At 44.1% G+C, this 25,015-nt stretch overlaps 1 protein-coding gene across 2 annotated transcripts; it reads left to right on the top strand.

Moving 5' to 3' along the window:
• Nucleotides 1–219: 219 nt before the first annotated feature.
• MKRN1 (makorin ring finger protein 1) lies at nt 220–25,015 on the top strand. 2 transcript variants are annotated; one of them, XM_027574203.2, is made up of 8 exons: nt 220–579; nt 8,446–8,574; nt 15,146–15,375; nt 15,805–16,031; nt 19,231–19,445; nt 20,213–20,323; nt 20,892–21,030; nt 21,381–25,014. In XM_027574203.2, exons 1-8 carry the CDS (start codon nt 395–397, stop codon nt 21,591–21,593), a joined length of 1,449 nt encoding a protein of 482 aa, XP_027430004.1. In that variant the 5' UTR covers nt 220–394; the 3' UTR covers nt 21,594–25,014. The 2 variants fall into 2 exon arrangements, with proteins under 2 accessions (XP_027430004.1, XP_027430005.1); XM_027574204.2 differs by lacking the exon at nt 220–579 and adding an exon at nt 753–845 and having other exon boundaries at nt 21,381–25,015.

Raw genomic sequence — 25,015 nt, 5'->3', positions numbered from 1 at the left:
TACCCAGGTATTCCTCTGGGTTAGCACTCTTGAAATGTGGACTTTTTATAAAAAGTTCCCTAGATGTGCCGCCCAGTGTGGGGGGGGCGGGGGAGCAGTGAGGGTGGGTGCAGCCGGCTGCGCCCGGCCCCTGCCCCGCCCCCGCAGGCGGGGCTGTCTCGTCCGCCAATCAGGATGCTGGGCGCCGGGGTCGAGGGGCGGGCCGCGGGCGCTGCGGCTCCAGCCCGCAGTCCGAGCGGCTAGAGCGCTCGGAGACCCTAAGCGGAGCCAAGAGGAGCGAGCGGGCGCCCCAGTCTCCTTCCCCTCCCCTCGCCTCGCCGCCTTCTCCCGCAGCCGGACCGGAACTATGTGATCCCGGAAGTTCCGGTGCCACTGCTGTGTGGGATAAACAGTAATGGCGGAGGCTGCAGCTCCCGGAACAACAGCCACAACATCAGGAGCAGGAGCGGCAGCGGCGGCGGTGGCAGCAGCCTCCCCCACCCCTATCCCCACAGTCACCTCCCCGTCCTCGGGGGCGGGGGGAGGGGGAGGCAGCAGCGACGGCAGCAGCGGCGGCTGGACTAAACAGGTCACCTGCAGGTGAGGCGCTGCGCAGCCGGGCGCCGGCGCGGGGAGGGGGCCGAGGCCGCGGAGAGGGCGCAGAGGAAGGGGCGGGCGGGCGGGCGGCCGGGGGCGGGCGGAGGAGGGAGGAGAGCGGCGTTTGGCCGCCGCGGCTTCCGCGCCCGCGCTGCGTCAACCCCCGCCGGCCGCCGCGGTGCCGGGCGCGCGCGGCTCTGCTGCGAGGCTGCCGCACCGCCCGCCGCCCTCCCAGCGCTGGCGGAGCGGCGCGCCGCGTAGAGAGAAAGGTGGGCAGACTCCTCCTCCTTTTCATTGTCGCCAGATCTGCAGCCCCTGCTTGCAGCTCCTCCTCAGGTTCAAACGGAAGGGGGTGCGTGTTCTAGCCTGCAGCCGGCTTCCCTGCTGGCCTGCGGGGCTGGGGAGCGCGGCCGCGGGCAGCGACGAGGTGGCCCGGCTGCCTGGCCTCGGCACGGTGTCATCCGTTGGTAATGTCTGCTCGCGTCTCTCTCCGCCCTCGCCGCACCCGAGAAGTAGCTTTTGTTATTTCTTCTTTGTATGTTTATCGAGGTTGGCGGTTCTGAGCTTTTGTTTTAGAACCGAGTGCCGGGCTGAGGTCGTCTCCTCCGCCTTAAATTACACGCGCTGCCATTCCCCTCCCGCGGTGAAAATGTTCTTTTGAAATACACGCATCTTACTTCTGAAGGGGGGAAATGCAGGAGAGCGGTTTTGTTTGGGTTTGGTATGTCAGATAGATGTAAGTATTTGAAAAAAAAATAAGTGGATGGCGGTAATAGGTACGTGTGTACGCGTGTAGAAATTGATCGAGCTGTACATACAGGATGAGTGCACTTCTGTGCATTTAATTGAATGTTTTACTTGGATTCCTATAGAAGTGATCATTAGCGACTGGAAGCGTTTTTCTAGCAGTTGAAAAAATCCAACTGGAACGCCAGTTTTCACCGGGGGGGTGGGATAATTTCTATGCAATACGTAAGGATTCTTAACTATACAGAACTCACTGTCCTGGTGTTAACAGTGATATTTAAGAGCATTCTCTGTTTATATACATGTAAGGCATGAATATATAAGCTTATTTTCAGTAGTGGGTTGAAGAAGCATAAAAGCTATTTTAGGTCGCTTCTCTTACCAGTCGTTTGTAGATCTTAAGAATGGAATCAAGTGCAGTATCTTGAAGAATGAGAATTTCAAAATTCTTGTTCATGAAACAGTTAAGTCCCTATTTACAATTTCTCTTCTCTACAGTGCTGCAGTTGATGTATATGTGCTAGTTGGTTCCTTTAAAAATAAAAGAACTAGTGTAACCTTTATATACCTGAATTTTTAGCCCTTCACTCTGCAGTCCCAATCTACCTCTATATACTGAAAATATGTTGCTTGAATATGTGAGTTCTTAACAGGAACTCCATACAAAGCCTTGATTTTAACATATCATTTCCAATCTCAATATAGTCTAGCTTTTAACACCCATCACCAACCTGGCATTACCATACTTACCTCATTTTTATCTTGGCAGCTGTAACTTGAACCCAACTTTACAGCAGTGCACAGAATTGATTGTCACTTTCACACTTTCTTCTCTGTTGGACACTTGGCCCTGTTCTTAATTTCTCCTTTTCTAGTCCTCAACAGTATATAACCAGAATTCAGAATAGCTTACCAGACTGCATTCCTCTTTGCTTGCCTTTAGGATCTTTGAGTTAAATGCAGTATTGTAGATTGTTCCTTGACTGGGAATTCGTTGCCCATGAACCAATAGATTTACATGTATTTAAAAAAATTTACATAGCTCAGTAATCTAGTATTTTGGAAAGGCATTATGTAAAAGATAACAGGCTTAGACGTACTAGTTTTTACTTGAAAGTTATTTTTAAAAAGTAAAGGCTAGTATATCTTGGATTTTAATATTTGACATTGTTTTCAGTTCTAGGTACGAACATCTAACTAAAATTCTCTTTGGATAGTGAATATGAGATCTTCATTTATTGTGGACCTTGAGCTTTGAGCAGGGGCCCTATTTTGTTTATCCTAAATGTGTACTTGAGTTATCTTTTGGGGACTACCTTATTCAGTTATTCATTAAATAAGTATTAGTGCCTACAACAAGAGACGATGCCCTAGATGTTCAAGGGAATGCAAAAATGCATTGTATTATATTTTCATTGTTTGCTAAATCTCCCTAGAGGAGAATTAAGATTAAGTGATACACTTTAGTGTTTCTGCTTATTTTCTTCCATCTAGCAGTTTGTTTAAGGCTATTTACTTAGGGCATAATCCTCTAAGAAGTTAGTTCTTTGGAGGACTTTTTTTAAATTGCTCAATTGATTTTCTTACTGGTTACTATTTATTTCTCAATTCTACCTCATTGTGTTTGATGTCTGCGGCTTAAGAAAAACCTACACCTTTCCCAAGGAACTGTATCATGCTGCCCCCACCAGGCCATTTTTCATATTTTTTTATTGGAGGAATATTATGAAATATGGTATTGCTTTTAGCTTTGAGAGTATAGGGTTAAAATAATACTTTGGAACACTATATCAAAAACTAATGATGTAATGTATGGTGATTAACAACAATAAATTTTTAAAAAATAAAATACTGTCATAACTTGCAAGCTATAATTTTGGATTTAGACACTGCTTTATGGGAGTTCTACAGTGGTAGATGACTGTTCTGGCATTTGAAATAATATCCCAAAACCAAGTGTTTTCATTTTGAGTTTAAAAAATAAAGGAAATAATTCCAGAAAGTCTCTTTCCAATTGCAGTCATACCCATAGTGAAGTTTATTACTTGGAAACTATCTAGTACAGGCTTTTTTGAAGGGGTGGCATTGAAAAAGTTAACCAGCCCATTCATTAAGAAGAATTAATTTGCTACTGACATGTCGATTTGCGATGACACCTACAGTTTTTATTAAATATGTAACTGGTAAGTATTTGTAAAGTATTGTAAGAGATAAAAAAAGCAGAGTAAACCATGGTCCTCAGCCACCAGGAATTTGCAGTCTAGTCTGAAAAATGGTACGTGCACTCCTCAGATTAAGTATCCCAAGTTAAAAAATGCCATAGCCGATGAAGTGGTAAATGCTGAATTAGGTAGCATTCTGTAATTTCTTCTGTCAACCCACAGGCAGGTTGTTGCGATGCCTAGAGGTACTTTGAGGGTATTCGGTTCTGTGTACCCTAGAAGCTATTGTTGGAGTGTTTTGTAATTATTTTGGCAAACGTGCTTAGGTTTCCAGGAGGTACAGCAGTAGGGAGATTTCTAGTCTATTTTATTTGTCTTAACTGGACAATGTCTGGAGTGACATTGCAGTGAGAGCAGGAGCAGGAGGGAGGGTCAGAGGTCATGATCCCAGTGGAGGGATGGAGCCCCATACCCATCCAAGCTCAGTGGAAGAGTCTGCTTGAGATTCTTTCTCCCTCTTACCCCCCATTCCTCTCTCTAAAATAAATGAATTTTTAAAAAGTCATAATGGCCCAGCCTTTTCTCCAAAGGAAGCTTTAGTCTGGAGAGGCTTGGTGGTGGCATTTTAAAAACAAAACTTCGAGGGGTGCCTGGGTGGCTCAGTCAGGTCACGATCCCACTAAATAAATAAATGGCCTCAATCTTAAAAAAAAAAAAATAAGCCTTTGGTTTCATTTTGGGGAGAGAAACTTATTGGGAGAGGTTTGCCTTTTTTTTCTACTTGTTACAACGCAACACTTCTCACAATCATAATCTCTTAGAGATGGGTTGGTGAGGAGGGATTTCACTGAGAATTGTATTTAATTCTCGATATACCAATAGTGTTCATATCACTGAGGGATAAAAGGCCAAAAAAATAAGCTGAAAACCCAGACCATGCATACCAAACAACCATTTATGTTTAGTATTTGGCAGTAACTAATTAGGGCTTGTATTCTAGCCTTTCTTCTTCAAAGCTTTTATTTATTTGACACAGAGAGACACAGCGAGAGAGGGAACACAAGCAGGGGGAGTGGGAGAGGGAGAAGCCGGCTTCCCGCCGAGCAGGGAGCCCGATGTGGGGCTCGATCCCAGGACCCTGGGATCATGACCTGAGCCGAAGGCAGACGCTTTACTGAGCCACCCAGGCGCCCCTCCTTGTATTCTAGCATTTCTGTTGACCCTGAAGTATCAGGTGATTTTTTGTGTCTACTTGAATTCCTTCAGTGTTACTAGTTCTGGACCTCAGGAACCTATGTCATTGCTGGGTAATTCTTCTCTGGCTTCATGTTGAGCCAGATAGATACATGATGTAGCTTTTTGCATATATTGACTTTGTCAGGAATAGTGCCTGAAAAGGTTGTTTGTATTCTGGCTATATTACTACAGTTGATAAAAACCTTGTGGCATGGGTGTCTTGCCTTAATGGTTTGACTTAATCTTTTTGGATTTATTTATTTGACAGACACAGCGAGGGAGGGAACACAAGCCGGGGGAGTGGGAGAGGGAGAAGCAGGCTCCCCACTGAGCAGGGAACCCGATGCTGGCCTGATCCCAGGACCCTGGGATCATGACCTAAGCCAAAGGCAGGTGACTGAGCAACCCAGGCACCAGTTGACTTCCTCTCAACTTGACATGTTCCTGTGTACCTCTTGCTACGCTGGTCATAAATCAGTATAGTGAATAAATGTGGTCTGGCAGGGCAGAGTAAAGATGTGGAAGGACATAGCACAAAGACTATGTAGTTACTGACTTACCTTAATTCTAAAAGATTGCTGAAACCTGCTGAAGGTCACATAGCTTCTAATTGACAAAGCTGGAATTTAAAAGTCTCCCCAGTTCTTTTTAAGATTCTATTTGTCAGAGAATGCACAAGCAGGGGGAGCAGGAGGAGAACCAGGCTCCCCACTGAGCAGGGAGCCCGATGTGGGACTCAATCCCAGGACCCTGGGATCATGACCTGAGCCTGAGCCGAAGGCAGACGCTTAATGACTGAGCCACCCAGGCGCCCCTCAGTATCTGTATGTGACTTAAATGATCCCAAAGAAATACTGAAGGTATAGACACTCTTGTGTTTAAAAAGGAACAGTTCCCACTTGGGGATAAGACAGTAAACTATTGTGTTTGAGCACTGATACTGTTTCAAAAGGATAACTAACCTATTACCAACTGGATACTTTCCTTACTTATTTACTTGAGTGCAAGAAAGCACAGGGTGAGAGGCAGAGGGAGAAGCAGACTCCCCATTGTGCAGGGAGCTGGAAAGGGGGTTCAATCCTGCATCTCAAGGATCATGACCTGAGCTGAAGGCAGACACCTTTACCAGCTGAGCCACCCAGGTGCCCCTGGATACTTCTATGTACTTTGAAGCAAGATTTTACTGCAGCAGTGATTACAATGTAATTTTCATTGGCTTGTTTATAGTTAGGGGGTGTCTGTGTTGATGTCTTCATTTATGCAGTCAAATGAGCTTTTTTTTTTTTTAAGACACAGGGAGAGCACAAGCAGGGAGGAGCAGAGGGAGAGGATCAAGTAGACTCCCCATTGAGTGGGGAGCCCATTGCAGGGCTTGATCCCAGGATCAGACCTGAGCCGAAGTGAGACGCTTAAGCGACGAGCCACCCAGGTGCCCCCAAAATTACCTATTGATAAACAAGTGGTTTAACTCAAAGTTGCCCTGTAGTTGAGCAGAAGTTCACGCCTGAGTTACATTATGGTAAACTTAAAATAACAGTTGAAATTAAAATTAGGTCAACTATAGTTCTCTTCCTAGTATATTCTTAGATTTTGTTACGGACTACAAGTCCAGGGCACTTTGGGATATTGGTCATTTTAACTATTTCCACCAACATGTTAGTCTTTTCAAGTGATGTACTGTCATGCAGAAGTTTTCCCTTCTTTGAACAGAAGCTTTCATATTCAATTTTGGGCAGCCTTCTTCCAGGTTCCTTAGGTAAATATAGATATTTTCTACATATTCAGATCAGTGGGCAAGTGGAGTATACAGTTACTCTAGATAATGGTGACACTCTTGGATATAGTGATGTCATCAGCCACACTTAGGAAATACGTACTTTTTCCTTCAGGTGCCTATGTGGCTAGTTGTGGCCTGCCAAAAATAAACCTTCATTTCTCTCTGCTCAAGAAAAAGAGACCAGTAAAGGACCAAAGAATTAAAAAAACCCTGGGGTGCCCTGCCTGGCTGACTCAGTCACTACTAGAGCATGTGATTCTTGATCTCTGGTTGTGGGTTCAAGCCCCACATTGGGCGTAGAGTTTACTTAAAAATAAAATCTTGGGGAGGGGGTAAAAAAACCCTGACAGAAGTCAGTGATGGGAAGATGGAGGATGGTCGTGGTGGTTCTACTCTATGCGATCAAAAAATGACTATCACTTCTAACCTAAATGTAGATTGCTGCTTGCTCTACTCATCCCCCTCCATCCCCACTTCCTGATTTTAAGGTATGAGGTGTTTATTTCTAGCAAATTCCCAAATGATGCTGATGGTGCTATTCCAGGTCCTACTAAGGCATACTCTTGATACTTGCTTAGGAAACTGCTAGTTAGGTACACCTGTAATCCTCTAAGGCTGAGGAGCAGTAGTCTGCTAACCAAAGAACATACGGTGATTTCTCTTTGCCTCTATGTTTGCAGCAAATTTGGTTATATTTTCACATGTGGATTTTACATCAAGTTGTAAGAGGACTCCATGCCCAGTTTGGAGTCCAGTGTGGGGCTTGAACTCAAAACCCTGAGATGGAGAGATCAAGAGTTGCTTAAGCAGCTGAGCCACTCAGGTACCCTTCACGTGGCTTTTCAAGCATTAAAATGGTTTCTTTAAGATTTTATTTAGGGGTACCTGAGTGGCTCCAGTTAAGTGTCTGCCTTTGGTTCAGGTCAGGGAGCCTGCTTCTCCCTCTCCTCCTACCCCCACTTGTGTTCCCTCTCACTGTGTCTCTCTCTGTCAAATAATCTTTAAAAATTTTTTCTTTTTTTTTTTTTAAAGATTTTATTTATTTGAGACACAGTGTGAGAGGGAACACAAATAGGGGGGTGGGAGGGGAAAAGCAGGCTTCCCGCCGAGCAGGCCTAGGTGGCTCAGTTGTTAAAGCATCTGCCTTAGGCTCAGGTCATGATCCTAGGGTCCTGGGATTGAGCCCCACATCGGACTCCCTGCTCTGTCAGGAAGCCTGCTTCTCGACCTCTCCCACTCCCCCTTCTTGTGTTCCCTCTCTTACTGTGTCTCTGTCAGATGAATAAATAAAACTATTTTTTAAAACCTTTGAGAGAGCACTATATAGGGAGCGCAAGAGAGAGCGCAAGAGAGCAGGCAAGAATCGGGGGCAGAGGCAGAGCGAGAAGCAGGCTCCCTGCCGAACAGGAAGCCCAACGTGGGGCCCGGTGCCAGGACCCTGAGATCATGATGACCTGAGCCGATAAGGCAGACCCTTAACTGACTGAGCAACCCAGGCACCCCTAAAATGGTTTCGTGAAGTAGTGAAACATAGTCTTACCCATTCTGGTCTAAATTGTTTCTTCTTCTTTTTTTTTTTTTATTTTTTTTTTTTTACAGATAGAGCTGCCATTATGGCTAACGTTACTACCTCCCTAGGACTTGTGGAATGAGAACTGTGGTCAAACTTAACCCTGTAGAGACCAGATTAGATGACCTCAGAGTTGAAATCTAAATTGGTGCACATATGTATAGGCAGTCTTCTGTGGTACCATAACGGATAATCTCCTCATAGTCTTACACTGCTTGCTGTTGTGTTCATTTCACATGTTTGCGTAGAATAGCATATATTGGGTATATTACTATACAGCACTAGGATATTCCTACTATTGGTGTGTTACTGGTGGAGTACATTGGTCATGAATTCTTTTAGGACTGTCTTGAACTTTGTGGTTCTTTTTCTCACAGGTATTTCATGCACGGAGTTTGTAAGGAAGGAGATAACTGTCGCTACTCACATGACCTCTCTGACAGTCCTTACGGTGTAGTGTGCAAGTATTTTCAGCGAGGATACTGTATTTACGGAGACCGCTGCAGGTAAGAATTGTTCACAGATGAGTTTGTTGAGAGGTGGAGTGGAAGAGGGTGAGAAGAAGAGTAAAATACATAATTCCAATAGCTTTATAAATAGGTTTAAGATAAATGCTTTGAAAAAGGACTCCTTAGTGTTAGTTACAAATCTCTAACTTAGAGGGTATGAATTTTTTTTTAAAAATGAGTTTGTAATGCAGTAATTCGAGGAGCTCCTTCTGCAAACCTAGGGATAAGGTGTGGAGAAAGTATGTATATCGCATTTCCTTTTTAGGACTAAGAATGATGTGCATATCTCTTAATAATGAAATAGGAGAGAAAAGGGTATCGTAGGCATTTGGAATAGTGTATTAGGTTACTACTTAGAGAGCTTCTCATTGCTTATCATTCAGTGTCAACTTTCCTGAAACCCTTCAGCTTGCAACTAAGCTTAGATTTAGAGGAAATACTCAGGAATGTGTCTAGTAACCATCAGAATGTTAAGAACCAAAAGGGATTCATTCTTTAATCTCTATCATTATTAATTGAATTGGCACCCTAATTCTGTTACGTTGCGATTCAGCAGCAGTGGCTTGTGCTTAGAAATAGGTGGAGGTTTTATTTATCTTTCCAAGTCAGAAAAGAAGTGTTCTAGTTACCTGTTGATTGGGGCAGCCTGGGTGGCTCAGTTGGTTAAGTAAGCTGCCTTGCTTAGGTCATGATCCCAGGGTCCTGGGATGTAGCCCCGCATTGGGCTCTCTGCTCAGCAGGGAGCCTGCTTCTTCCTCGCTGTCTGCTGTTCCCCATGCTTGTTCTCTCTCTGTCAAATAACCAATAAAAATAGTTACCTGTTGATGTTGAACAAATTACCCCGAGATTTAGCAGCTTAGAAATGATAAAACATCTCCCAGTTTCTGGGGGTCTTGTTTAGCTGGGTGGTTTTAGCTCCAAGATTCTAGAGGTTGCAGTCAGGAATTTGGGCAGGGCTGCCATTATCTGACCTCTCCCCCAGGGGCTTGGAGGATCACTCCTAAGGTGGAGAGAGACCTTAGTTTTTTACCAGTTGGACCTCTCCTTAGGGCTACTTTAGTGTCCTACTTGGTTGCTATCTTTCCCCAGAGCAGGTGATTGGAGAGAGCCAGCAAGGACACATCCACAGTGCCTTTTATGACTTAGTCTCAGAAGCCCTGCACTCACTTCCCGCTATACTCTTCATTACAAGCAAGTCACTAAATCCAGCCCATGTTGAAGTGTTCAAGGGGAGAGAGATTGGGCCCCACCTTTTGAAGGGAGGCGTGTCAAAGAACTGTGGACATACTTTAAACCATAAACCATCATATTAGGTAAGACATTTGGGGAATGTCGGCCAGTTTTAGCATTCTACGCCATATGCTTAGAATTCAAAAGGCTAGGAAATTATTGATGGGTGGGATATAAATGTTCAGTCATCCCACATTCATTTTATTAGGAAATCTAGTAAGGATAGAGAAAAATAGATTTTTTTTCATGTGACTTTTAAGAGCTCGGAAATGGAACTTCTGAGTTTAAGTCCTTTTGCTCTCAGCTAATTTTTTTCATTGCAGTATTACTGGGAAGGGGAAAAAGACAAACCCCAAAAAACTCGACTGCCAGGCTTATCAGTCACAGTATGAAAGGGGGGGTTGGTAGAACACCATCCTACTACATGGTCTCTTGCAGGTTTTCTAGGCCAGCTTAATTGTAGGGGAGCCTGGTTCTTTGCCTAAACAATCAGCCGAGAGTCTTTGTACACTATGTGCAGGGAGAGAAGAAACAAATGTCAGGAGTGGGAGGGGAAACTAGGGTGTCCAGCAGAGAGAAGTGGAGAGTATGCTGTGTGATAGGAGGGGGGAAAGTATGGCTGGGTAACAGTCGGCTTCCTCTTCAGAAGAGGGACTCATCTGATTGGACCATATAGGTGGGAAGAGTGAAAAATAACTGTAAGAAACCCAAGCTAAGGCTGAGGCTGTATGTGTTAGCTTACTTTTCAGGTTACTTCCCCAGCCCTAAATGGCATTTAGGCATTTCATATTCTCCTTGGGAATAAGTATGGAAGCCCATCCTCAACATAACCCTGTAATCAGTGGACTTGTGGGAGACCGAGGTCGAAGGCCAGGGAGTGAGGTGGGTGCCCTGTTTTGGTGAAGCCCTGACATTGAGGCGGTTTCAAGTCACCTGATAACTGCTTTTTTTCTTTAAAGATGCAGCTCCCTCTTTGGCCAATGATCTGATTTGAGCTAGGTTTAGATCTCTCAGGTTGAAATGAAAGGAATTAGGGAAACCTATTATTAATAGTTGGCCTGAAGGGAAGCTTTGGTGGTAATTGGGACAGACAGGCTGGAAGATTTACACCTACTTTTTCACTCTTAACTGTGTAGGGATCTTTTTATACAAATTGGCCACTGCCCAGAGATTTCAAATATTGAACGCCTCATAGAGGTAATAGTTTCCTCAATGAAAGATGATGTCCTAATGCCAACAGTTCACAAATGTTACTGCGTCCATGCTTCATGAAGGTGGCACTGTTAACTTAGGCCAGTTCTTCATTACTCAGAACTGTTAAACACATTGCATGACCTCTAACATCCTTTGCCCCCACTTACTCAGTGCCATAAGAATGCCCTCATCGTTGATGAACACCCAGTGGAGAAAGAGGGAGTATTGCCTTGGTTGACAACCATTGTTATGGTAGGTCTTGTTTCCTGTGGAGGGCTCTTTCCCTCTGGACCCACTGAATCCCGTAAATTAACGTATTTAGATTTATTTATTTGAAAGAGCACATAAGCACTCTGCCCAGGAGATCCTAGGAAACCCAAGACCATGACCTGAGCCGAAACCGTTAAAGAGTCAGACGCTAAACGTATTGAGCCACCCCGGTACCCCATAAGTTAAAATTTTAAAGACAGAGCGCCTGGGTGGCTCAGATGGTTAGGCATCTGCCTTTGGCTCAGTCATGATCCCGGGATCCTGGGATTGAGTCCCGCATCGGGCTCCCTGCTCCTTGGGAGCCTGCTTCTCCCTCTGCTTCTCTCTCTCCCCCTCTGTCTCTCATGAATGAATAAATAAAATCTTAAAAAAAAAAAAATTTTAAAGACCGGTACCAGACCTTGGAATGATTGGGGGTCGGAAGTAGCCAACCAGAGGGGAAAGCATCTATCTACTCTCAAAGATGGAAGAAAAAGTGATTTCAGTTTCCTTACATAGAAATTAATACTATACAGAGTATCTGCAAAGATGTGAAAGAAAAGCCCAGGGCGCCTGGGTGGCTCAGTTGGTTAAGCGACTGCCTTCGGCTCAGGTCATGATCCTGGAGTCCCTGGATCGAGTCCCGCATCGGGCTCCCCGCTCAGCGGGGAGTCTTGCTTCTCCTTCTGACCCTCCCCCCTCTCATGTGCTCTCTCTCTCTCTCAAATAAATAAAATCTTTAAAAAAAAAAAAGAAAAGCCCAATATTGGTTTCAGTGTTGTCTCAGTATTGCTTAACACTTTGATTAAAAGGATCACCAATTCTGTGATCTAAATCTTAAAAAGAATTAATTTAATAATCATTACAAACACAATCATTATGGACTCTGAATCCAGTAGATGTTAGTCCTCTTAAGTAGGAATTGGCAGGCTTCGTTTGTACAGGGCCAGATAATGAATGTATTTTGGCTATGGAGGCCATGCTGTTCTTGGTGCAATAGCAGCTGTAGATGATAAGCTGATGGATGTGGTGTGTTCCCATGAAACTTCATTGAGACGCTGAAATTTGAGTTCATTTTTCAACCATTTAAAAATACTGAAACCAAGAATACAAGTCCGTTGCTGTCTCCTGAATTACACAGTTAAAATTGCCCACAGAAATGGCCTGTAAAAGAAATTGTCAATGGGGAGCCTGGCTGGCTTGCTCAGTATCAAAACCATTTTTAGCTCTAGCTCTGGGTTTGGCCTGAGGGTCATAGGCTGGATTGATCCCTATTCTTAAGAAGGTCCATGCTTCATGGAACCGTATTTCTAGTAAGCACCTTTTGGTTGTTCTTGTCTTTTATATACTATTTGAGTGAGAGGGAGAGCACACAAGTTGACAGAGTGGCAGGGAGAGGGAGAAGGCTCCCTGCTGAGCAGAGAACCTGATGTGGGGCTCAGTCCCAGGACCCTGGGATCATGATGACTGAGCCACCCAGGTGCCCCTAGTAAGCACCTTTCAAAATGCATCTTGCATCCTTCTTGCTTTATTAGGATTTTTTTCTTACATGGACTTTATCTTTCCTAGTACCTATGGACAAATCTTCACTTCAGAATCATTTTTATAGATCTATTCTGCACTAAAGGATTAACTTAGGCTAAATAGGCGGATTGATTTTATTTTTTTTAAAGATTTTATTTGAGAGAGAGAATGGTAGAGAGCATGAGAGGGAAGAGGGTCAGAGGGAGAAGCAGACTCCCTGCTCAGCAGGGAGCTCGATGGAGGGACTCGATCCCAGGACTCCAGGATCATGACCTGACCCGAAGGCAGTCGCTTAACCAACTGAGCCACCCAGGCGCCCTAGGCAGATTGATTTTAAAAGTTAATAGTCATTTTTTTTTCTTAGCACAACCGGTGGAACGGGAGGCAAGGGGAGAAGCAGGCTCCCTGCTGACCCAAGGAGAAGTCAGATGCAGGCAGATGGTTAACCGACTCAGCCACCCAGGCATCCCTAAAAGTTAATACTCAAAATAGATTATCATTTGTATTCAAGGACCCGGTTTTATTCATTAAATTTGACCCCTCAGTAGTGTTTTTTTTAAAGATTTATTTATTTTGAGAGCAAGCCTTGGGGATCAGGGAGAGGGAGAGAAGAATCGAAGCAGACTCCACACCCAGCCTGGAGCCCAAGGCGGGCTCTTATCTCACGACCCCCAAGATCATGACTTGAACTGACTGAGCCACCTAGGCACCCCAGATGATACAGTTCTTAATGCATGGCATGTGTTTATTACTAGATGTTGCTCAAAAAATTGAACTGTTTGGGTGCCCGGGTGGCTCGGGCTCCCTGCTCAGTTAAGTTAACCCTGCTCAGTTAAGTGTCTGTGTTTGGCTCAGGTCATGATCCGAGGGTCCTGGGTTCCAGCGGGGAGTCTGCTTCTCTCTCTCCCCCCAGTAAAATCTTTAAAAATGCTGTCTAATACAGTAACTATACCTGTGCCACTTGAACACTTGAAAATAAGACTAGTTGCTGGGACCAACAAACTGGTTGTACATTTAAGTATAAATAGCTATGTGGTCATTGGTTCCTGTCATACAGAGAAGCTTAGAGTCACATTAGAACACCACTTGACAATTTTTTTTTAAGGTTTTATTTTTTAACAGAGCGAGAGAGGGAACACAAGCAGGGAGAGTGAGAGAGGGAGAAGCAGGCTTCCCCGCTGAGCAGGGAGCCCGATGTGGGACTCGATCCCAGGACCTTGGGATCATGACCTGAGGCAAAGGCAGACACTTAAGGACTGAGCCACTCAGGCGCCCACCACTTGACAATTTTTTGACAACGAAATAAGGTGTGGTGCAAGTGCATACTCCCAGTGGTTTCTGCTCTTAGCTTGCATGACTCAGGATTCCAGTATGGAATAAAACACACTGGGTTTTATAGCTGATAGCAGTTACTTGGACGGCAAGGGAAAGTAGGTTCCCTAAAGCTTAAGAGTAGGAATATGAAGGTTTGAGATGGTAGAATACAATGGTAAATATAAGCAAATGTTTGCAGTAATCTAAGGGATGGTGTGTAGTTAGCCTTTATTTTAGATGGAAATACATACACTGGTAACACAGCTGGCCCATGGTTAGGATGGCCCAATTAATCAATTTGCAAGACCTGCTAGATAATGTGTACTGTAGGTTATGCCAGTTCAGACTGACTGTATCATGTAATTAATTTATTGTGTCTGAATGAATGTCTGAATTGTGTGTATTTTGTTGGGCGGGAAGTTGGTTCTTGAAGGGAATAGCTGGAGATGTGTTTTAATAATTTTACATATGAAAAGGAATGAAAATATATAGGGTAAAGATTTGAAAAGTTATCAGGTCAATGACTTGATACAGGAAAAGAATACATATCATATATTGTAAATACCGTCTCCTGTTTAATATTGTGAACATTTTAACATAACGTGTTAAAGTGTTCTACGTTTTCTACTTGAGTTTGAGGGTCAGCCTTGCTTTGATCAGTCTTCGGTGCAGGGTCTCTTTAGCAGAGTTGCCATGGGAACCGTGAGACTCCAGATTCGAGTGGAATTTGAGGGATGATAGATGGTCATCTGCGGGGGTGGGCAAACATGGCCTCTAGGCCAAACCTGGCTGAAGGCTCTAGTTTGCCGACTCCTGGTCTATGACCTTGCTAGTCAAGAGTCCTTGGGCCAGCAGTATTTCCTGTGGGGGCTTGATAGACATGCAGAATCATGGGCTCTGCTCCAGACTTAGAAATTCCAGATCTGCCTTTTAACAATTCCCAGGTGATTCATAGGCATGATATTTTGAAAACAACCCAAGGACAGGATCAGGGAATTCATACCCCAATTGGGGCTGCTGGCTAGACAGTGACTGCTGACTTCGAATTTTTTTTTAGGTATGAACATAGCAAGCCTTTGAAACAGGACGAAGTGACTGCTGTAGATCTAACTGCAAAATCATCCCTTGCTGCTTCCTCAAGTCTCTCATCAGGCGTTGGACCAGTTGTTGAAATGAATACGGGCGAAGCCGAGTCAAGAAATTCAAACTTTGCAACTGTAGGAGCAGGTTCAGAAGACTGGGTGAATGCCATTGAGTTTGTTCCTGGGCAGCCCTACTGTGGCCGTAGTGAGTATTTTGAAGACTAAAAACAACTTAGGGTGCTGGGCCATAGTCCACCAGTGAGCAGGTTTTCACAACCTTCCTGCTTCCACTCTTCATATTTAGCCTGAGTTAATACTCTAAATTGGATTACCTAAGACTTACCGATGGAGTGAAAGAAACTTTTTGAATCCCAATGAATTCAGAATGTTTCGAAAAATACCGAAGCCTCTTTTAATCAGTGCAATCGCACAAGAAATCATAAGTTTTTATTTTTCCCCAAACAAGCAGCATTAGAAAATTGATCTTTGAAGAGTGAAGGGATTAGTTCAATAGACTTGGAGTTTAATTGAAGTTCTTCTCATTTTTTTCTATTCAGTTAGGTTCTCAGTTACCTTGGTTCATATATCTGCTTTACCCATTTTGGACCTTTACTACCCTCTTAAACATTTTCAGCTGCCCCTTCCTGCACTGAAGCATCCCCGCAGGGCTCAGTGACCAAGGAAGAATTGGAGAAAGAGCAAACGGCAGCAGAAACCAAGCAGCAGCTTTGCCCCTATGCTACGGTCGGAGAGTGCCGGTACGGGGAGAACTGTGTGTATCTCCACGGAGACTCCTGCGACATGTGTGGGCTGCAGGTCCTCCATCCGACTGATGCCGCCCAGAGATCGCAACATATAAAAGTAAGTCTTCAGGGAAGTATTCTGTTAATCCATGTGAGACTTCTTCGAGAGATGCACGTCTGATTGGTATTTAATATATTAACATACTTGTGCAGCCATTACCACAGTTCCCCTGAAAAACTTCATGCCCCTTAGCTCCATTACTGTTTATTCTACCCTTCCCTGCAGTTCCCTGGCAACAACTAATCTGATCACTGGACTGGCCTGTTGTGGAGATTGCATATGAATGGAATCCTATGTAGCCTTTTGTGACTGTCTTAAACATTAGCGTAATGTTTTCGAGGTTTATTTGTGTTGTAGTGTGTATCAGTACTTCCTTTTTTTCGCTGAATAATAATGCACTGTATAGCTACACCACATTTTGTTTTTCCATTTCATCAATTGAAGGACTTAGGGATTGTTTCACCCAGTGGCTATTGGGAATAATGTCATGAGCATTCATATGTAAGTTTTTGTGGGCATGTTTTAAGTTAGAGAGTAGAGTTGCTGGGTCATCTGGTAACTCAGTGCTTAACATTTTGAGCAATGCCAGACTTTTTGCACAGTGAGTACACCATTTCACTTCCCCAATCACGGTGGATGAGGATTTCAGACTATGGTTCTTGCAGGTGAGAATAGGAGCAGGAGGGAGGGAGAGGGAGAAGCAGGCTCCCTGCTGAGCAGCAAGGACCTGTATCATGGCCTGAGCCGAAGGGAGACCCCCTAACCCACTGAGCCACCCAGACACCCCCAGATTATGGTTTTTAAGCCCATTTGCAGCATGTTTTTTGAGACACTTTTTTATATACAAATTTTATATTTACTGGAGCAACAAATTTTGCTTCTAAATTACGTAAAAAAATTAGTGGGTTGTTGGGTGAAGCATAGTATAAGAGACATGATTGAATCCTACCTTCACGACATGTTGGCTACATGAATTGGAGCAAGTTAAATCCCTGTAAGTCTTTCAGCTCTATATTGGGTATTGGCAGAAGTGGTGTCTTTTTTTTTTTTCCCTTTTTAGTAGTGTCTCTTAAGGTTTGTTTAAAAAGAGCTTTCAGAAAATAAAATATTAAAATATTGTAGTTAGTGTAACTATGGGTGACTTTTTTTCCTTATAATTAGCATGTTTAAAAAGTATGTGTTATGTCCTTCAACCTCGCTTTTAAAAAATTTTTATTATGTTAATCAACATACATTATATCATTAGTTTTTGGTGTAGTGTTCATGATTCATTGTGCATAACACCCAGTGCTCAACGCAGAACGTGCCCTCTTGAATACCCATCACCAGACTAACCCATCCCCCCACCCCCCTCCCCTCTAGAAACCTGTTTGTTTTACAGATCTGTGATTCAACAGCCCTGCACAATTCACAGCGCTCACCATAGCACATACCCTCCCCAATGTCTATCCCCCAGCCACCCCATCCCTCCCATCCCCCACCACTCCAGCAACCCTCAGTTTCCTGAGGTTAAAAATTCCTTGTATCAGCGAGGTCATAGGATACATGTCTTTCTCTGATTGACTTATTTCACTCAGCATAACACCCTCCAGTTCCATCCATGTCGTTGCAAATGGCAAGATCTCATTCCTTTTTATGGCTGCACAATATTCCACTGTGTATATATACACCACATCTTTATCCATTCATCTGTCGATGGACATCTTGGCTCTTTCCACAGTTTGGCTATTGTAGACATTGCTGCTATAAACATTGGGGTGCACGTACCCCTTCGGATCCCTACATTTGTATCTTTGGGGTAAATACCCAGTAGTGCAATTGCTGGATCGTATGGTAGCTCTATTTTCAACTGTTTGAGGAACCTCCATACTGTTTTCCAGAGTTCAGCCTCACTTTTAAGGAGACTTGATGCCCAGTGTGGGGCTTGAACCCACACCTATGCGATCAAGAGCTGCACGCTTCACTGACTGACCAGTACACCCCTCTTTCTACAGATTTGAGAGAGGAGGCAGGGGGAGAAAGCATCTTAAGCAGACTCCCTGCTTAAGTGCAGTGTCACACATGGTGCTCAATTTCAGAAGCCTGAGACCAGAACCTCAGCCAAAATCTACCAAGCCATCCAACCTCTTAAGTTTAATCTCTATACCCAACATTGGGCTTAGACCCACAACCCCGAAATCAAGGGTTACATGCTCTTCTGAGTAGGCAAGGTGCCCCCATAATTCTTAATAGCCCCAAAGTGGAAACAACCAAAATGTCCATCACCCGATGAATGGATAAATAGTGGTCTGTCCCTGTGATGGAATATTACTCAGCAATAAAAAATAAAATACTGATACCTTCTACAGTTGAGATAACTTTGAAAATATGCTAAAAGCCTGTCACAAAAGGACACATTTAATATGAAATGCCCTGAATAAGAATAGCCACAGATTAGGGGTGCCTGGGTGGCTCAGTCGTTGAGCATCTGCCTTCGCCTCAGCTCATGATCCCAGGGTCCTGGGATTGAGCCTCGCATCGGGCTCCTTGCTCAGCAAGAAGCCTGCTTCTCCCTCTCCCACTCCCCTGCTTGTGTTCCTCTCTCGCTGTCTCTAATAAATAAAATCTTAAAGAAGAGCCGCAGATTAGTAGCTGACAATGAAGTGGGGGAGGGGTCGGTTTCCGGTGAAGTGATTTCCTTGCTTGTTTGTATGGGGTGGTTCTTGGGGTACGTGAACACATTCTAACACTGACTGGTTTGATGGTTGCATGACTGCATCTACAAAGACCATTTAATTGTACCCTTTAAAGGAATGAATCCTATGGTATATGAAGTATCTCAAAGCTGTTTTTTTTTTTTTAATGTAAAAATTAGGTGCCCACTAATAAATGTTAGCTTCCTTCACCCTCACTTGACACATTGTAAATTAAGACCTTAATCTTAATTACATTTTCCATTTAGAAACCAGAAGATCAACAAGCTTAGTATGAAAATCTGTCTATCCTAACATGGATCATAACATGGAGGGTGGCGAAGATTGGGTGATTCCCCCTCCCCCCATTTCTGAAGTTGAGGTCTTAGTTTGACTCTAGTGATAGATGTAAATATGTAGAATGTCTGTCCACCTATATTTGTGAACAAAGCCGCTTTTCCAGTCAATTGGGAACATCTTTTCAGTTAACTATTGATTCTTTGAACTCAGTCATTAACTGTCAAGTTGAAGTCTTTCATTATTCAGTGACTTGATTACGCTTCTTATCTCTCCACCTTTTCTAGTCTTGCATTGAGGCCCATGAGAAGGACATGGAGCTCTCATTTGCTGTCCAGCGCAGTAAGGACATGGTGTGTGGCATCTGCATGGAGGTGGTCTATGAAAAAGCCAACCCCAGTGAGCGCCGCTTTGGGATTCTCTCCAACTGCAACCACACTTACTGTCTCAAGTGTATTCGCAAGTGGAGGAGTGCTAAGCAATTTGAGAGCAAGATCATAAAGTGAGACTCCTCCCCAATCTTCGTTTGTGCTTTCTATTTTGGGGAAGAATTTTAGTATCTTGTGCCAACTTTCAACCAGATGGACCGCATTTAAATGCATGCATTTTATCTTGAAACGGGGGTATTCTAATTGGAATTTCTTCTTTGTATTTCAGCTAGCTTCTAGGTTAGTTGGTATATCTACTTTTATTTGAATGAGGAAACCCTGTGTATCAGTTAGTAGAATCTTCGTGCTTTTTCTGAGGAGACTGTTTAATGGATTAGCCAGTTTAGGCTCAGTGAACAAACTTAATCTAGCTCTGAATGTATGTTTCCTGACGTTTTACATTTTCCACTTTCCTATTCCATCCATTAAGCTAGCCAATAATCCACCATCCTTTAAAGATTGTTCTCATAACTGAACAAAAACTACATATAATCTAAACAGAGCAAAGTTACAAGAAATAAATTTATTTAAACGAAAGAAAAAGGAGTCCGTGTGAAATGTCTTCTTTTGTTCTGTTTGTTTTTTGTTTTTTTGTTTTGTTTTTTTAACAGAAGTTAACTCTTTTTGAGTGAACTGGCTAGCCATTGAGTTGGTTTAAGGAGTTTGTCTTGCTTCAAAAGAAATGGTCAGTTGTGTGACAGTGTGTGGAACCCTTTCAGGAAATGCCCACTTGGCTTTCAGTTAAGTCTTTTTAAGTATGGAGGTGACGCACCAGGGTGTGTCCTTGAAGAGTGGGCCTGTCACGGGGGATGTGCATTGCAGCCTGTTCATTGTTTCCCAGGTCCTGCCCAGAATGCCGGATCACATCTAACTTTGTCATTCCAAGTGAGTACTGGGTGGAGGAGAAAGAAGAGAAGCAGAAACTCATTCAGAAATACAAGGAAGCAATGAGGTATGAGCACTGCAGCCTTTTCTCAGGCTAAGATCCCAACGTAGCTTGGGTTCACTTTGAAAAGAACAGTGCTGCATTATATACTCCTACCTCCTTCCTACCCTTTCTTTGCCTTCCCAGTACAGTTTCTTTTTGTCACCCCTGATAACACTTACCCGTTGTGTACCTTGCTATAACGCAGTCCTTGGGGTGCATGCCCAGAGACTGGGTTATAACGAAGTCTGCTCTAATAGCTGAAGCCCCATGAGTGGGTTCCAACCTCATTCTGAGTCCATGTTGCAGTTGTCCTGTGTGCTTGTGTGTGGGCTTCCTAGAAGGTTTCTCTCTCTGCTGGATCTGCGGGACTGGAGCTGTTACGAACAGCACAGACTTGAACAAAGTATCTTTCTGTAGTTGGTGCTTCATGCATTAGTACACACATGTTTAAGAACACACCTTGGGGTGGGCTGGAAACAGTCATGGTAGTTCTATCACTACCTGTACTACCTGTTTAAGGAAATACCGGATGATAGTCAAATACAGACCTGAAATCCACTGTGAATAAGGGTTGCGATATTTTCCTTTCCAGCAACAAGGCGTGCAGGTATTTTGATGAAGGACGTGGGAGCTGCCCATTTGGAGGGAACTGTTTTTACAAGCATGCGTACCCTGATGGCCGTAGAGAGGAGCCACAGAGACAGAAAGTGGGAACATCAAGCAGATACCGGGTAACTCTCGCTGTTTTTTTAAAGGAGGGGAAATGCCACGCTATCAGTTGAGTCCCACACAGATTGGGGCCGGGGAAGGAGATTAACACTCAGGTCTGGGAGTGAGACTGGCGGATGAAAGAACGGCAACCTCAGGAAACTGGGAGGGATAGGTGAGGAAAAGCTAGCTCTTAAAGCTCTAAGTAAGCGGTTTGCCTCAAGTAACCAGAGGGGAGGAATTGGTAAAGTCAACCCTAAATAAGAAGTCTGGTTCGTCATGCCCTCTGGTGTGCTGGACGTTTTGCCTTAGAAACAACAATAGAAGATGCTACTCGACAGTGCCATCCCTATCATGGCCTTGTTTTTTACAGGCCCAACGAAGGAACCACTTCTGGGAGCTCATTGAGGAAAGAGAGAACAGCAACCCCTTTGACAACGAAGAAGAGGAGGTTGTCACCTTTGAGCTGGGCGAGATGTTGCTCATGCTTTTGGCCGCAGGTGGGGACGACGACCTGACAGACTCTGAAGACGAGTGGGACTTGTTTCAGGATGAGCTGGAAGATTTTTATGACTTGGATCTATAGCAGCTTGACGTGGCGGGTGAACTGGTCTGCTGAGCCCCAGACAGTAGCTGTCCCCTGAGGTGGGGTGGCAGTGCCCGAGCTTCTCTCCTAGGCAGGCCGGTCAACTCCAGGTGCTGTCGTGATCCTACTTACCCAGGGCCTGTCTCAATCCCTCACCTTTTCCCAAGGAGTGTGTTTTTTTCTCTGTTAAAAAAAAAAAGTTACAAAAATAAATCTTAAAGCTAGTTTTTTTGTAACATGAATTTAACTGTCAGACAGTTAGCGTAGGTCTGTTGCGTCATCTGTTTTCCACCAGATTGACACCATTCTAGGGTAGCGTTGATGGACTCTCCACACTTATCGGGGGACCCCAGGTTCAAGAACAGCATTGGCCCTGCTTTGGGGTACAAGATAGAGGTGATGGTGACGGATCTGCACTGTGGCACGTAGCCTGCCACAGACTTACGAGGTGGATACCCGAGGTTTCTGGTGAACAATGCACATCTGTGTTTTTAAATTTGTTCCCTACCCCAAAACCCCCACTGTGCACCTGTTCTGTGGTTTGGTCTCTTGTTGAATTGCGCACAAGTCATACTACTGGGTAACCAGAACCAGGTGCAAATGCGTTGAGGTTTTTACTGTGTTTAGCACGATAGGAAAGTTGAGAAGGAACACGTACAACAGATGCAGTGGCCACGTGAACAGCCGAGCTGGAAGCGGACTCCCGGGGGCTGATGGACTTGCTGTGTGTGAGTGTGTGAAAAGCTTCTCATCCCTGCATAGATGCTGTGTTCTTAGCCTTAGTGGAAAAGCTTTGGTTTAGCGGTTTCAGCCCTGTATGGCACATAGAGTGTGAAGGGCAAAGCAGGATATTGTAGCTGTCGGTAGATGGGTACTCTAGCTCTGTCTGTACAAAATAGAGAAACGGGCTTAGCCACAAGGGTCACCTGTCTGCTGGTCCCAGTCAGTAACACAAACCGGGGCTCGGATACACAGTTGTATTTAATATTTTAGGGTCTCCCAGCCTCTGCAGCCCAGGCACTTTTGGACAAATATTTGTCCTCGTTTGAGGTTTTGTTGTCAGGTTTTTTGTGTTTGTTTTTGTGGGTATTTGCCTCATTCCATCCCTGAGCTTTGCAGGTAGACAGATGTGATTCAGAACTTAGTTGAAGGTGTTTCTTGTAGTGGGGTCATTGGTTGGCAGGATAAGTCATGCTTTTCCACTAAAGGGGGGGCGGGGGTGGTAATCCATGAGGCGAGCTAAAGTTGTTAGAAGAAGATTGGAAACTTAAGCTTTGAGTTTTGTCACTCTAGTTCCTAAAATAACTTGGAGATGCTCATTTGTCCATCTACTGCTTTGATTCATTCCTTGGATCCCACCCACTCTTTCACTCTTAAGAAAAAACAAGTAATTGTTGCAGAGGTCTCTGTATTTTGCAGCTGCCCTTTTGTAAGAAGCACTTTTCCCAAATAAAACAATAAAAAAAACCCAAATTGGCTTTCCGTTTTGTGTAATGAGCTGTTCTGAACCGTGTAGGTGTCAAAAGCATAGCATTTGTTTCTTGACTCCGATCAGTTCATCAGTAGTTCTGTGGATACGGTTCATTGAGAAAAGTGATACAGCTTCCCTAGATCTGGCCTGCTGAGAAATGTTTGAGCGAGACCTTACCAGCTGGGGTCATCACGCTATTTTGTACTGTAGAATTTGCAAGACTAACTCCCAGGCCGCCTTGAGTGGCCAAAAGCACTGCCATCCGCTTGTGGTTGAACTTGCTTCCTAGCCACAAATAGCAGGTAGGTCACAACATAATGATGTGGTTCGAAAGGGTACTTTTCTCCCCGACTATTCTATCATACTTCTAATAAAAATCATTCTTTGGTGACCTTTTTGCATTGCTTATTTGTAAAAATACTGCTTCTTAAGAGGGGTGCCTGGGGGGCTCAGTCTGTTCTCGGCTCAGGTCATGATCCCCACTCCCTGCTCATCGGGGAGCCTGCTTCTCCCTCTTCCTCTGCCCCTCATCTTGTTTGTGCTTGCTGTCACTCTTAGTAAGTGGAATCTTTTAAAAAAAAACTGGTGCTTCGTTAAAACATTTGGATTAGGAATTAACGGTGTTTCCATTTCTAGGAATTGCGTATATTGTGACTTGGCATAGTCATGGTAACAGCTGTAGGTCCAGGAGTATTCTGTTTCTGTGAGCTCATGTATCCACTGCTTTCTTCCAGAAGTGTTGAAAGTCTGCCTTCAGCTGCTACTGACCAGGTCGTGCTGGGGTTCACATGCACCCCCCAGAGTGATGGAGAGCCTCCGAGGCAAGGTAGAAGTGTTGGGGCTCTGAGTGGGAAAGAGAGACTTAAAATCTACCTTTTGGTGTCTGGAAAGTAGGAAGAGGCTCATCAGTAGCTCCCCTGTTGGCATATTTGAGTCTATGGTCGGGAGAATGGTCTACGGAGGCAGTGACAATAGCTTACTGGAATTGAGGTAGGTTTGTGTTGGGAGCAGCTCCCTTTGCATCTTAGAAAAGGCAGGGGAAGTTCGTGTATCCGCCAATCATAATGTGTGCTGCTGTCCTGTTTGTGCATTGCACGTGCGCTCTGTGTGCCCGCCTGTTGTAAGTGAAATTCTCACTTCTTGTCTGCACAAAACTGATCTCAATCTCTGCCCTGCCGCTACACACAGTAAGTGCTGTTTCCATCTCTAACTCCTGTGAGCTCCCACAGATTGAGATGAAGCAAATAACTATAACTACCCAAGACTTGAGATGGAGAAGGTGCAGGATATGGAGAAAGGTGTCTTTGTTGTCAGAGCATAACAGCCTATCCCAGGTTGAAACCATCATTTTATAAGGAAAACTAAATAAGGTACTTTTGTTTTTAAAATACTCAGTTATGTTAGGAATATTTTTTTAAGGCATCTTACTCAAGGTAATAAAGTAAAAACTAAATTCGCCAATTATAAGATCAAGTAAATTGTCTTGATGAACCAACACAAACTTGTGTGGTTTAAAATTGGTATTTGGTATATAGATACTAGTGGAATATTACAAACTGTTCTTGCTTTCTTGTCTTACCCATTGGTAATAAATGTTACTAATGGAAATGTAATTTTAGAAGGTGACTGACTCGTAGTGTGTTTTGCCAATTTTTTAAAACATTTTTGTCAGCACAAGCAGGGGGAGTGGCAGCAGGAGAGGGAGAAGCAGGCTCCCCTTTGAGCAAGGGAGTCTTATGTGGGGCTAGATCCCAGGACCCTGGATCATGACCTGTATTGAAAGTGGATGCTTAACCACCAGAGCCACCAGGTACCCCAGGAGACTGGTAGTTTTTGAAATGTCGTTTATTTAAATTACTGCTGGCTCAATCAGTAGAGCGTGCAACTGTAGATCTTAGGGTCATGGATTCAAGCCCCACATTGGACGTTGAGCTCAGTTAAAAAAAAAAAA

The sequence above is a fragment of the Zalophus californianus genome, chromosome 12 (genome assembly GCF_009762305.2).
Source record: "Zalophus californianus isolate mZalCal1 chromosome 12, mZalCal1.pri.v2, whole genome shotgun sequence".
NCBI classification, from domain to species: Eukaryota; Metazoa; Chordata; class Mammalia; order Carnivora; family Otariidae; genus Zalophus; species Zalophus californianus.
The sequence above is the reverse complement of the archived record's forward strand: the minus strand, read 5'-3'. Positions and strand labels throughout refer to the sequence as shown.